General features: G+C 45.1%; 1 protein-coding gene across 1 annotated transcript; it reads right to left on the bottom strand.

The window, feature by feature from the left end:
- Positions 1-3,663: 3,663 nt before the first annotated feature.
- On the bottom strand, positions 3,664-5,939 carry LOC115197922 (skin calcitonin gene-related peptide-like). The gene is made up of 4 exons (XM_029759603.1): positions 5,852-5,939; positions 5,495-5,581; positions 4,873-5,007; positions 3,664-3,851 (listed from the first exon to the last, which is right to left on the bottom strand). Exons 2-4 carry the CDS (start codon positions 5,563-5,565, stop codon positions 3,677-3,679), a joined length of 381 nt encoding a protein of 126 aa, XP_029615463.1. The 5' UTR covers positions 5,566-5,581; positions 5,852-5,939; the 3' UTR covers positions 3,664-3,676.
- Positions 5,940-14,278: the final 8,339 nt, after the last annotated feature.

Below are 14,278 nucleotides of genomic sequence, written 5' to 3'. Positions count from 1 at the left end.
TAACATTAAACAAAACCTGTGTGTCTATGTACACAGATGATTCAATACTATACATGTCAGCACCCACAGCTAGTGAAAACCCTAAACAAATAGTTGCAGTCAGTTTTAGAATGGGTGGTTAGGAATCAACTTGTCCTGAACATACAGTATTTAAAACCAAAAGCATTGCATTTGACACATCACTTTCTAGGTACTGGACCTCAGCTGAATCTCGTTATGAATAATGTGGCTGTAGAGCAAGTAGAAGAGACTAAACTTCTTAGTGTTACCTTAGATTGTAAACTGTCATGGTCAAGGCATTTTGATTATATTGTTGTAAAGATGGGGAGAGGTTTGTCTGTGCTGAAGAGATGGTCTGCTTTTTGCAACCAAACAAGTCCTGTAAGCTCTGATTTTATCGTATCTTGACTATTGCCCAGTTGTATGGGCAGGTATGGCAAAAAAGGACCTAGAAAAGCTTCATCTGGCCCAGAACAGAGCAGCACATCTGGCCCTCAAATGTACATGGAGGGCCAATGTCAATAACATGCATGTCAGTCTCTTCTGGTTCAGAGTAGAGGAGAGATTGACTGCATCACTAATTGTTGTTCTTTATAAGAAGTATTGACGTGCTGAAAGTACTGTCTGTTCACCGAGTTAACACACAGCTCAAAAACCAATACATACCCCACAACACACGCAATCATTGGCCTCTTCACAGTCCCCAAGTCCAGAACAGAGGCTGGGAGATGCACAGTACTGTATAGAGCAATGACTACATGTATCATGTTTGAAGGTAGGACCCAGGTGCAGACAGTGTCGAAGTAACAAAAGTTTATTAAAGCGAACCCGGGCAGGCAAAGGTACAGGACGGCAGGCAGACTCAGGGTCACGTCAGGCAGAGGTCGGTAATACAGTGTTGTGGGGCAAAGGTACAGGACGGCAGGCAGGCAGAAAGGTAAAAACCGGGAAAACTATAAAAACAGGAACTATAGACATGACAGGAGAAATGAGAAAAACACTGGTAAATTTGATGAACAAACAAACTTGTCACGATTCTCTAAAGCTGAACCCAGAAGCAGACCAGGACAAGGTGAGTAAAATGAAGGTGAGTATTTATTTACAGTCTCGAGGTGAAAATAGAATAATCCAGGAGACGGAGCGGCAGCGGAGGTGAGTTGATGAGAGTGAATAGGCAGATCCAATGATGTCACTGAAACCACCGACGGCCCGGCAAGGGAGTTGAATGTTCCGGGAGGATGACTGTAGACAGAGTAAACGGGGATGAGTAACTGGCAAAAAGTCCAGAACAACAAAACTAACTTTGGTAACATGAGGCTGATACGCTGACACAACATACTGTTCATTGCTAACGATCCGGCAGGGAATGGATGTCAGGTCAGGGCTTATGAAGAGAAGAGGTGATGATCAGGACCAGGTGTGCAGATGGCTGATGAGATGCAGGTGCGGGTAATCAAGAGTTCTCCGGCCTAGCTTCGTCGCCTGGCAACCAGACAGGGTGCGTTCAGGAACCTCAGGAAACAGACTCCAAAACAAAAAAAAGTCACCTCAGGCAGAAAACAGACTCAGGAAGCGGGATTCCTGACAAAACTGGCAACAGACAAACAGAGAACAAAGGTATAAATACACGGGATAATGGGAAAGATGGGCGACACCTGGAGGGGGGAGGAGACATTCACAAAGACAGGTGAAACAGATGTGACAACATGGGTTTCTCTTTTTCACCTCAGGTAACTCAGGCAAGCAATAAAATCAGTTAAAAAAAGAAGATAAAACAACACCTCAAGAAACACACACACACACACACATTATTCTTAGTACTATTTATTTTTCTTCTTTCTTTTTTTAGGAAGTCGTATTGTTCTTTAGTCGTAGTGTTCTTAGTTTAAATTTGTGTTGCTATTCCTGTCCATTAGTGTTCTGTATTTTGACATGATCTATGCATTGTGTGGACTCCAGGACAAACACCTGCTGGTTCTTCAACACCTAATGGGGATCTGAATAAAAATCATAAATCAATATCTGTATTCTTTTGGTTGAGGGCCTTGATGTTTTCATTATATTATGAACCCTTATAAAACATGTCTATGTGATGCAATGCTTATAAGGTCTGCAGTGCACTTCAGAAACAGAGCTTGCTGTTTCAATATAATAATACAACATATCCAGTGTAATAGTTCTCAGTCCATGGCAATTCTCAACTTGAATTGCCTGTATATTAAATGGCCATTGAGGCAAATGACCAAAGATGGCCATGAAAAGCAAACGTTGTACTTGTCATCTCTGTACTTATGGTTATATTTGACAAACAAATGCTCAACCTGTGGTGCCTGAAGGTGCTATAGCCACACTGAATTGGTTATTTCACTCATGCATACTCTATCCCTCCCTGCTGTGATATTAATGTGTTTTATTTATTTCTGGAACTCATACCTATTTACAACATTTCTATGACATGTTCGGAAGGGCCTATTATTTTTCTTCTGGAGTACTGTTAAAAGACATGTCCAACTTGTTGTCAGCAGCAAGTAATGATCTCTAAATGGAAGGAATATGGTGTTGTAGAGAGAGAGAGAGAGAGAGAGAGAGAGAGAATAATGGAGTAGTTCAAAGTGTCATCTGTGATATTGTCACAGATAGACAACTCTTATCAGAAATCAGTATTGCAATGCATCAACAACATCTCCGCCGACGTGAATTACCCCTGTCTAATTGACTACTCTTGATGTACATTATCCTAGAGGTAGGCTATATGCTTGTTATTCATATGAATAGCTTGACACACCTCTGACCCCTATCCCACAGTGTCAGCCATGTTTGGGGGCTTAATGGCTGGTCTGTGTATGGCATCATCAGCTAAATTAACTTCTGTGCTATTTTTTTAATATCCTCTCATGTCTGGGTTAAAAAGCAGTGGAATACAGGTGTAATTTTCTGCTCGCACTGGGAATGGTATTAATCAAACACAGGTTAATGTAGTGCGTCACACCTTTCCCCTCCAATACCTGAAATTACATGTAACTGTTGAGTAACTCATGTATTATACTGTATGCCTGCGTGTATGCCTCATTGAGTCTACATGTTGCCTTTCATTCATGAGCACACCATTTAATTAGAATTTATAAAGCATTTATGAGTATTCATAAGCGTACTGGTTTGTTCATCATAAGTTAATGCTTTATTTAAGTTATAAAAGAGCTCAACTTTGCATCTGCATGACTGAAACTATTAATGATGTGCAGTGAAACAAATGACTTTTAAAAATCTTTCAAATTTATTACAAAAACAAATAACCTACACAACAGTCAAACAGAAGGACAAAACTTGTATTTTATATGACTTATGCACCCATTTACTTTTACATTTTTTTTTTTTTTTTTTAAACTTTTTACTTGTTTTTAATTCACATGCCATGGTGGGGTTAGTGTTGAGTTGAACCAGTTGGGCTCACAGAACAGAGACTAGTATCTCATCAGCCTCTAGTCTGATTTATGTAACAAATACTTCTTTATTATTATTCTATACCAAAAGGCACTGTTTTTTTCTTTTTTCTGAAGTTTATAAAAGAAACAAAAACTCAAGTTAATGATACATAACCATCCTTGTTGTTTACATGGGGGTGTGGTCATTTCATCTGAGCATATCCTACATCAGTGGGCTTTGAACCCATGCATCACTAGAGTGGCACATAGCTGGGAGGCTGCAGTAGATCCCGTTTCCCGTAGGTGCTGGAGCCTACGTTGGTGGGGGCGTACACCGTGCCGATGGTGTTGCTGGAGCGGGTCAGGAAGTCGGCCAGTCGCTGGGTTACACAGGTAGCCGTGTTGCACTTTCTTTTCTCTATGTGGGGGCTGATGGGATATAGGAGGACAGCAATCAATGAATCCAATATGTCGAACAAATTATGCATTACTTATCTAAACATTTATAGAGTGGTAGAGATCAGGAAAATATAGCAAATGTATTGGCCTACCAGACATACTGTATAGTGGATAAAGTGGATAAAAATAGCCACCATATGATACTAATATGATAATAGCACTACTGCAGCTACTAGTAACAATAATAGTAATAGCAATAAACTATTAAGATCACTATTATTTAATTTATAATATTATTATCACTATAAATTGAAATATTAGGTGACCCCCCCCCCCCCCCCCAATAATTATTTAGTGGTAGTGGTACTGGTCCTACAGCCTTTTGTTTTGTTTACTGAACTTTCAGTCAAAATGTTACCTAAACTAAAAAAAATGGGTTTGCCCAAACTGAGCTCTAACTTGAGAAAACTTAGACAAAAATGTGGTTAGGGACACCCTCACACACAGTGCTTTTAACATACAATGTTTTTAACCTACATATTTCACACATGTTGACATACATGATGGCATTGTGCATGTTCATTTATAGATGGCGGCATAGCAGGAAGATAGGAATTCTGTGAACCAAGAGGTTGTAAGTTCAAATCCCAGGTTAGGACATGTTGAATAATAATTACTGTATAAAATGAACATGCACAATGTAATCATGTTTATGTCAATGTGTGTCAAATATGTAGGTTGAAAACATTGCATGTTAAAAGCACTATTTGAATGTGTGGGTGTTCCTAACCTAGATTTTTCTTAAATCGGAGTTAATTTTGGGCCAACTAAAAATGTTCAGTTCAGATAATATTTCAGCATATTTTGACTGAATATAAAAATATATATAAAAAGAATATTAAAAAAAGGCTGTGGATTAATTTACTAAATAATAATTAGTTTAATCAACTCGATTATTTGACATTGTTTTGTCCGCAAAATTATCAACATTTGCACTCAATCAACAAATCAATAAATGAGGTGCAACTTATATAATAAGGTGCAACCTTACCTGTTGACAGATGTGAGCCCTCTCTGGAGCCGCGCGCCAATGAGGCCGAGGTAGTGGTTGGAGACGATCCCGGGAACGAGCCAGCCTTCTCTGTCCGGGAGCGCGCTTTCTTGCTCCCTAGATGGGGTGAAGTACCTGAATCAGGATGAGGAAAGAGCCAAACCGTCACTCCGACCGGTGACTGATGCCCACTTCAAAACATCAGCTCAATTCTCGAGGGCGCAATGGAGTGGCCACTAGTCCCCCTCCAGTGCGAACTTGATCATTTTTACGCGATTCACATATTCCTGTCTCTGCCTTGGCAGGACAAAACCCGACCTCTCGGATGTCACGATTGCAATGGATATTCATCTCAATGATCTCATCAATGTCATTAGCCGGTTGTAGAGTTAGACTACCCACGTCGTTAATTGATTTCTTACGGTTCAAGATGGATGTGCCAAATTACGTACAACTTAAAACCGGTGCTATATCAGTTGAGTGATTAATTCACCTGCAAAATTAAACCCACTTCCTAGTGACAATTGAACTTTGGGCGACACTGCACGACACTTGTAATTGTACATCACAGAAGTGACACTCAGAAATAACGGAAATAACTGAGGCAGCTTTGCGCTCTCACCTGTTGATAGGGAGGGTGGCGACACATGGCAGCAGCACGAGAAGGAACACGGGCAGCTTCAGGTAATACATCGTGCACGTGGGATCCCTGCACGAAAACAAAATATGGTAAGTCAATAATCACACATGCTGTTGAATTATACGAGTAGAGGGATGTACATGCCTGTGAATAATGTAACCCACACCCATCAAATATTCAGTCTATGCTACTGCACCCCTGCCCTGTAGAACAGCGAACCATGCAAACCAAAGACAACCAAACAGACAAGCCACTCAACAGCCTACCCTCAACCACACAGGAAAAAGAGAAAAAGACTTTCCAGATCAAATATGCATCCTAATGGTCTGGTTAACTCACCCTCAGTAGTTAAACCCAATCGCCAGTGGTTCCAAAGACAGACACTGCTACTGTCAGTGGTTTCTTAGACTGTCACACACACACACTCTCACACAGATATAGGCTTCACCGTCAACCACTTGTGACATCACCCCTCCAAATATAGTCCTGCGTTTCCATTATCAGGGATGAGGTTCACTTAAAGAAACTCGAATCCACAGCAAGAGTCACCTACTCCACGCACACACACACACACACACGACATCATCTTCGTCATTCTCATCATCAGCGTCATCGAACTGTGGTTGGACTGGTCTGCTGTAAACTCACACTGGGGGAGACAACACAGCCAGGGCGGAAACCACACATACATTTTACATCAAAATATTGCATTAAGTTCTTAGGGCAGAAAGTTAGACTCTGTGTATTTTTCGGTGGCTCCAATAATGGAGGTAATCGCTTGGAAAAATTATGGGATGACAACTACAATATTGCGGATAAAAGGTTTCACCCCCAGTTCATTTTCAAATGTAGTTACTGGTGAGTGTATGGAGATTTCTTTCGGAATTAGTATGTACTATCAATACCTCATCATGTCACCCACTTCTCCTCCATCCCACTACCTAGTCTGCAGTACCTATAGTCCACACGCTCCACAACCCACTCTGGAGAGAGGGGAATGATTTAAGTGGTGAAAGAAGGTAGAAGGAAAAAGGGAATTCCCCAGTAACTATACTAAACAAAAATATAAACGCAACATCTGAAGTGTTGGTCCCATGTTTCATGAGCTGAAATTAAAGATCCCAGAAATTGTCCATGGACACAAACAGCTTATTTCTCTAAAATGTTGTGCACAAATTTGTTTACATCCCTGTTAGCATTTCTCCATTGCCAAGATAATCCATCCACCCGAGAGTTGTGGCATATCAAGAAGCTGATTAAACAGCATTATCATTACACAGGTGCACCTTGTGCTAGGGACAATAAAAGGCCACTCTAAAATGTGCAGTTTAGTCACACAACACAATGCCACAGATGCCTCAAGTCTTGAGGGAGTGCACAATTGGCATAATGACTGTAGGAAAGTCCACCAGAGCTGTTGCCAGAGGATTGAATGTTAATTTCACTACCATAAATGTCCTCCAACGTCTTTTTAAAGAATTTGGCAGTATGTCCAACTGGCCTCACAACCGCAGATCACAGCCCAGGACCTCCAAATCCGGCTTCTTCACCTGCGGGATCGTCTGAGATCAGCCACCCGGACAGCTGATGAAACTGAGGAGTATTTCTCTCTGTAATTAAAGCCCTTTTGTGGGGAAAACTCATTCTGATTGGCTGGGCCTGGCTCCCCAGTGGGTGCGCCTATGCCCTCCCAGGTCCACACATGGCTGCGCCCCTGCCCGGTCATGTGAAGTCCATAGATTAGGGCCTATTGAATTCATTTAAATTGACTGATTTCCTTATATGAACTGTACCTCAGTATAAAACCTTAGAAATTGTTGCATGTTGCGTTTATAATTTTGTTCAGTATAGTTCAAGTTAAATTCCATGGAAGTTGCTAGCGTGGCTATCTCTGAGGTTGTTTTGCGCTCACACACACCCTGATTACCCAGAATCCTCCCCTCAGAGACTCTGCCTACACCAGCACATACAGGCCCTGTAGGGTGGTCTGTAGACAGAGACATGGTCCTAGTCAAGTGCAGAGTTTTACCCACAGGCCTGAGTTAGGGGAGACATGACTGACGCCGACCTGTGGTTTAGCCAGGCCTGTTGGATGCAAGATTCTCCCCCAGTCTCTCCAGTGATCCTCTAACACATACATACTCACCCCATTTATGGAAGCGTTTGACCCAAAACTGTTCTACCATGATGTCCTTACGTTCATCGAATTCTAAAATTCCATGAGATAATATGATTTCTCTCTCAGACAATCTTACATTACACGTGTTTTATTATAAGACAATACGTATGGCTAGACGGTACACTGTCCTTCTTTCAGCACATATCCAAGCTGCAGGCTAAGGTTAACATAAACTTGGTTTCCTCTATCGTAATCGCTCCTCTTTTACCCCAGCTGCCAAACTAACCCTGATTTAGATGGCCATCCTTCCCATGCTAGATTACGGAGATGTAATTTATAGATCGGCAGGTAGGGTGCTCTCGAGCGGCTAGATGTTCTTAACTATTCGGCCATCAAATTTGCCACCAATGCTCCTTATTGGACACATCACTGCACTCCATGATGCTCTGCAAACTGGTCATCTCTGCATACTCAACGCAAGACCCACTGGTTGATGCTTATTTATAAATCCCTCTTAGGCCTCACTCCCCCTATCTGAGATACCTAATACAACCCTCATCCTCCACATACAACAAACCGTTCTGCCAGTCACATTCTGCCAGTCACATTCTGTTAAAGGTCCCCAAAGCACAGACATCCCTGGGTTGCTCCTCTTTTCAGTTCGCTGCAGCTAGCAACTGGAACAAGCTGCAAAAAACACTCAAACTGGACAGTTTTATCTCCATCTCTTCATATAAAGACTCAATCGTTCATACTGACACTTGTGGATGCTTTGTGTGATGTATTGTTGTTTCTACCTTCTTGCCCTGTGCTGTTTGTACCAGGTTTTGTGCTGCTACCATGTTGTGCTTCTGCCATGTTGTGTTGCTACCGTGTTATTGTCATGTTGTGTTGCTACCATGCTGTGTTGTCATGTGTTGCTGCCATGCTGTGTTGTTGTCTTAGTTCTCTCTTTATGTAGTGTTGTGCTGTCTCGCTTGTCATAATGCGTGTTATGTCCTACATTTTTTATTTTTAAACCCAGCTCCCGTATACATAATGGTCAATGTGAGACGTTTTCTGATGCCTAATGGATGAAAATTAGACTGTTGAGAGTGTTACTGACGATCTGGTGAATTGAGAGACAGTGAAAGGGTGCATTAAGAAGATTGGATAAGGAGAGAAAGAGGTGATGTCTGGGGTGTGAACGAGTGGGAGTTGGAGAGACAATGATGACAGAGCAAAGAGAGAAAATACTTGTATTGTATAATTTAATGAGTCTATCAAAAGTTGGGATGAGCTAACAATATGGCATTCATATTTAGTGCTTGAAACAAGAACTGAGGAAAGAGACAGGCATGCAAACATGAAAAAGGACACAAAGCACATCCTGAATGTCTCATGTAACAATTAGTCTTTGGCCCCAAAAAAGTGTGAGGCTCTTTTTGATAAAATAATTTGACAGACATGACACATTAGCTCTGTGCTGTCACCAAGTGGTGACTAATGTTCATTACAGTAATAGTTGTAATCATCAGCATAATAATAATGGAAATACAGGAAAAAAAGAGAGGAAAACAACACCAACTCCTTAAAACAACAGTTGTTGAGACAAATAACCTTTAACTTAGCACATGGTTATTGTTAAAAGTAGTGTTGCACTAGACTAGCTTCCTCTTAATCAGCAGGATGACAAGGCCCAGAAGCACGAATGGAAAAAGCATCCAGAGCCAGCACCACACCTAAGAGTGAAAGAGAGAGACTCCGTTTGGGCTGATCTGTGACCCACTAGCCAGCCTGGTCTCATAGACTAGACGTAGCATAGTAAATGTAAATCTGGGGACCAGGACACTACGATTTCCAATTATATGTTACGTTTTGGTATTGTTACACAAGACAGATGGTTACTTAAAAACCTCACTAGTGTAGGGGGCAGTATTCAGAATTTTGGATGAAAAGCATGCCCAAAGTAAACTGCCTGCTACTCGGGTCCAGAAGCTAGGATATGCATATACTTGGTAGATTTGGATAGAAAACACTCTAAAGTTTCCGAAACTGTTAAAATAATGTCTATGAGTAAAGCAGAACTGATATGGCAGGCGAAAACCTGAGGAAAATCCATCCAGGAAGTGCCTTTATTTTGAAATGCCTGTTTTTCCATTGAAAGCCTATCCACCATACAAAGACTTACGTATGACGCCGTTCACGATCCCTATGACTTCCACTACATGTGTGTAACGGCTGTCATAGAGAGGGGACCAAAGCGCAGCGTGGTGAGTGTTCATGATTTTATTTCACTATGAAACACTCGAACAAAATAACAAAACGAAAACAAGCCAACAGTTCTGTCAGGTACAGAAAACAAAACAGAAAACAACTACCCACAAACACAGGTGAGAAAAGGCTGCCTAAGTATGATTCCTAATCAGAGACGTTACTAGCCTTTTCCCTGCCTGTACTATTGCCTTTTTGGACCCCTGTGTATGACCTTCTGCCTGCCCCTGGACCTAGCTACCTGCCTCCTTTTGAGGTCCTTTACAAATTAACACCTGCTGCGCCCTGTGCTTGAAACCAGCTCTCTGTCTCCCATCGTGTTCATTACAGTCATGAATCATAACGGGCTCCAACGTCCTCATATACACATGTCATAGCTCTCCAGACTCAGTGAGGCAGAATTACCCAGAGTTCACTCGCCGCTTCCGGGCTGTGTTCGACCATCCACCAGAGGGTAGAGCGGCGGGTGAACGTCTGTTTCATCTGAGGCAGGAGACGAGGAGCGCACAGGACTTCGTGCTGGAGTTCCGGACCCTGGCTGCAGGCGCGGGGGGAATGAGAGGGCCCTGATAGACCATTATAGGTGTAGCCTACGAGAGGACGTCCGTGGGGAGCTAGCCTGTCGGGACACTTCCCTTTCGTTGGACCAGCTCATCGACATGTCCATTCGACTGGACAATTTTCTGGCTGCCCGTGGGCATCCTGATCGGGTCCTGCTCCGATTCCCATGGATTTGTGTTGTTGTCTTAGTTCTCTCTTTATGTAGTGTTGTGCTGTCTCTCTTGTCGTAATGCGTGTTATGTCCTACATTTTTTATTTTTAAACCCAGCTCCCGTATACATAATGTGTATGTGTATGTTTCCTTTCCTGAATTTTCCCCTGACTCCCAGCATAAGGCGCTAGTAGACTCAGGCGCAACAGGGAGTTTTATTGATCGTGGGTTTGCTAATAGGTTAGTGATTCCCTTGATTCAGTTGGACCAACCCTTCTCCATGCACGCCTTAGATAGTCGACCACTAGGGTCAGGGCTGGTCAGGGAGGCCACGGTTCCACTGGACATGGTGACGCGAGGGGGCCATGAGGAGCGGATTAGTCTCTTCCTCATTGATTGTGTTTCCAGTGGTGCTGGGGTTTCCCTGGTTGGCTGATCACAATCCTAAAATTTCCTGGAGACAGGGCGCTCTAGAGGTGTGGTCAGAGGAGTGCTCAGGTAGGTGTTTAGGTGTTTCCATCGGTGCGACGACGGTGGAAAGTCCAGACCAAGTCTCCCCCGTGCGCATTCCCTCCGAATATGCCAATTTGGCTATCGCTTTCAGTAAAAAGAGGGTGACCCAATTACCACCACATCGACAAATTGACTGTGCGATAGACCTCCAGGTTAATGCTGCACTTCCTAAGAGTCACGTGTATCCCTTGTCACAGAAGACAGTGGCTATGGAGACATATATCACTGAATCTCTGAGACAGGGATACATTCGGCCATCCATGTCACCCGTCTCCTCGAGTTTCTTTTTTGTGAAGAAAAAGGATGGAGGTCTGCGTCCGTGTATTGACTATCGAGGTCTAAATTCTATTACAGTGGGTTTCAGTTACCCATTACCTCTCATAGCCACGGCGGTGGAGTCATTTCACGGAGCACGCTTCTTCACAAAATTGGATCTCAGGAGCGCGTATAACTTGGTGCGTATCCAAGATGGAGATGAGTGGAAAACCACGTTTAGTACTACATCTGGCCATTATGAGTACCTCGTCATGCCGTATGGGTTGAAGAATGCTCCAGCAGTTTTCCAATCCTTTGTAGACAAGGTTCTCAGGGACTTGCACGGACAGGGTGTGGTGGTCTACATCGATGACATTCTGATCTATTCCGCTACACATGCCGAGCATGTGTCCCTGGTGCGCAAGGTACTTGGATGATTGTTGGAGCATGACCTATACGTCAAGGCCGAGAAATGTGTGTTTTCCAAACCATCCGTCTCCTTTCTGGGGTATTGCATTTCCACATCTGGGGTGAAGATGGAATGTGACCGCATTGCGGCCGTGCGTGATTGGCCGACTCCGACCACGGTAAAAGAAGTACAGCAGTTTTTAGGGTTTGCCAATTACTACCAGAGGTTTATCTGAGGTTTTGGACAGGTGGCTGCTCCCATTACCTCACTGCTGAAGGGGGGCCCGGTGCGTTTGAGGTGGTCGGCAGAGGCGGACAAAGCTTTTGGTCGTCTGAAGGCTCTGTTCACTGATGCTCCCGTCTTGGCACATCCGGACCCCTCTTTGCCATTCATAGTAAAGGTGGATGCGTCTGAGGCTGGGGTTGGAGCTGTGCTCTCCCAGCGCTCGGGCACACCCCCAAGCTTCGCCCCTGCGCTTTCTTTTCTAGTAAGCTCAATCAGGCGGAGCGAAACTATGATGTGGGGGACCGGGAGTTGGTAGCTGTGGTCAGAGCCCTGAAGGTGTGGAGACATTGGCTTGAGGGAGCTAAACACTCTTTTCTCATCTTGACTGACCACCGTAATCTGGAGTACATCCGGACAGCGAGGAGACTGAATCCCCGTCAGGCTTGGTGGGCGATGTTTTTCACGAGATTCCGCTTCACTATCTCGTATAGACCTGGTTCTCAAAACACTAAGGCTGATGCACTGTCCCGTCTCTATGATACTGAGGAGCGATCGATCGATCCCACTCCCATACTTCCGGCCTCTTGCCTGGTGGCACCGGTGGTGTGGGAGGTGAACGCGGACATCGAGCGGGCATCACGATCAGTTCCCCCTCCACCAGGTTGTCCAGCTGGTCGGAAGTACGTTCCGCTTGGTGTTCGCGATAGATTGATCAGATGGGCTCATACGCTACCCTCCTCTGGTAATCCCGGTATTGATCGGACGGTGCGTGGGCTTAGAGAGAGGTACTGGTGGCCCACTTTAGCTAAGGACGTGAGGATGTACGTCTCCTCCTGTTCGGTGTGCGCTCAGTGTAAGGCTCCTAGACACCTGCCTAGAGGGGAGTTACAGCCCCTTCCCGTTCCCGTACCTGTCGGTGGATTTCCTCACCGATCTTCCTCCATCGCAGAGGAACACTACGATCCTGGTTGTTGTGGATAGGTTTTCTAAGTCCTGCCGTCTCATCCCTTTGCCCGGTCTGCCTACGGCCCTACAGACCGCAGAGGCCCTGTTTACACACGTCTTCCGGCATTATGGGGTGCCTGAGGACATAGTTTTTGATCGGGGTCCCCAGTTTACGTCCCGGGTGTGGAGGGCGTTTATGGAGCATCTGGGGGTCTCGATCAGCCTGACCTCTGGTTTTCACCCCGAGAGTAATGGGCAGGTGGAAAGAGTTAATCAGGATGTGGGCAGGTTTTTGCAGTCATATTGCCAGGACCGGCCAGGAGAGTGGGCGAGGTTCGTCCCATGGGCTGAGATGGCCCAGAATTCACTTCGCCACTCGTCCACTCACATGTCACCGTTTCAGTGCGTGTTGCGCTATCAGCCGGTTCTGGTACCATGACATCAGGCCCAGACCGAGGTTCCTGCGGTGGAGGATTGGGTGCAGCGCTCAAAGGAGACCTGGAGAGCCATCCAGGAATCTTTTAAATGGGCTGGTGAACGGCAGAAGGTGAGCGCTGACCGCCACCGCAGTAAGGCTCCAGTATTCGTGCCGGGGAACCGGGTCTGGCTCTCGACCCAAAACCTGTCCCTCTGCCTGCCCTGCCGTTAGCTGGGGCCACGGTTTGTAGGGCCATTTAAAGTCCTGAGGAGAATAAGCGAGGTATGTTATAGGTTAAGACTTCCCCCTCACTATCGTATTAACCCCTCGTTTCATGTGTCTCTCCTCAGGCCGGTGGTAGCTGGTCCACTGCAAGACGCTGAGGTGCGGGAGGTCCCTCCGCCCCCCCTGGACATCGAGGGGGCACCGGCGTACACTGTACGGTCCATCCTGGACTCTAGACGCCGGGTGGGGGGCCTGCAGTACCTCGTGGATTGGGAGGGGTACGGCCCGGAGGAGAGGTGCTGGGTAAGGAGGGGGACATCTTGGACCCATCATTGCTGAGGGAGTTCCACAACCGCCGTCCGGATCGCCCTGCGCCTCGTCCTCCGGGTCGTCCTCGAGGCCGGTGTCGGCGCGCTGCGGTTGCCGCGCGTCAGGGGGGGTACTGTCACAACTTCCACCGAAGGTGGCTCCTCTCCCTGTTCGGGTGGTGCTCGGCGGTCGTTGTCGCCGGTCTGCTAGCTGCCACTGATCCTTTTTTCCTTTTCGTTTAGTCGTGTCTGTTTTTGTTGTGCACCTGTTTCTTGTTTGGGTTGATTAGTGTGGGTATTTATTTTATTTCTACCCGCTTTGTGTCGTGCGGGTTTAATTTCGTTTCCCTGTTGTGTTTGGGAAATGTTGTTTTTGTTCATAAT

The sequence above is a fragment of the Salmo trutta genome, chromosome 8, assembly GCF_901001165.1.
Source record: "Salmo trutta chromosome 8, fSalTru1.1, whole genome shotgun sequence".
Lineage (NCBI taxonomy): Eukaryota > Metazoa > Chordata > Actinopteri > Salmoniformes > Salmonidae > Salmo > Salmo trutta.
The sequence above is the reverse complement of the archived record's forward strand: the minus strand, read 5'-3'. Positions and strand labels throughout refer to the sequence as shown.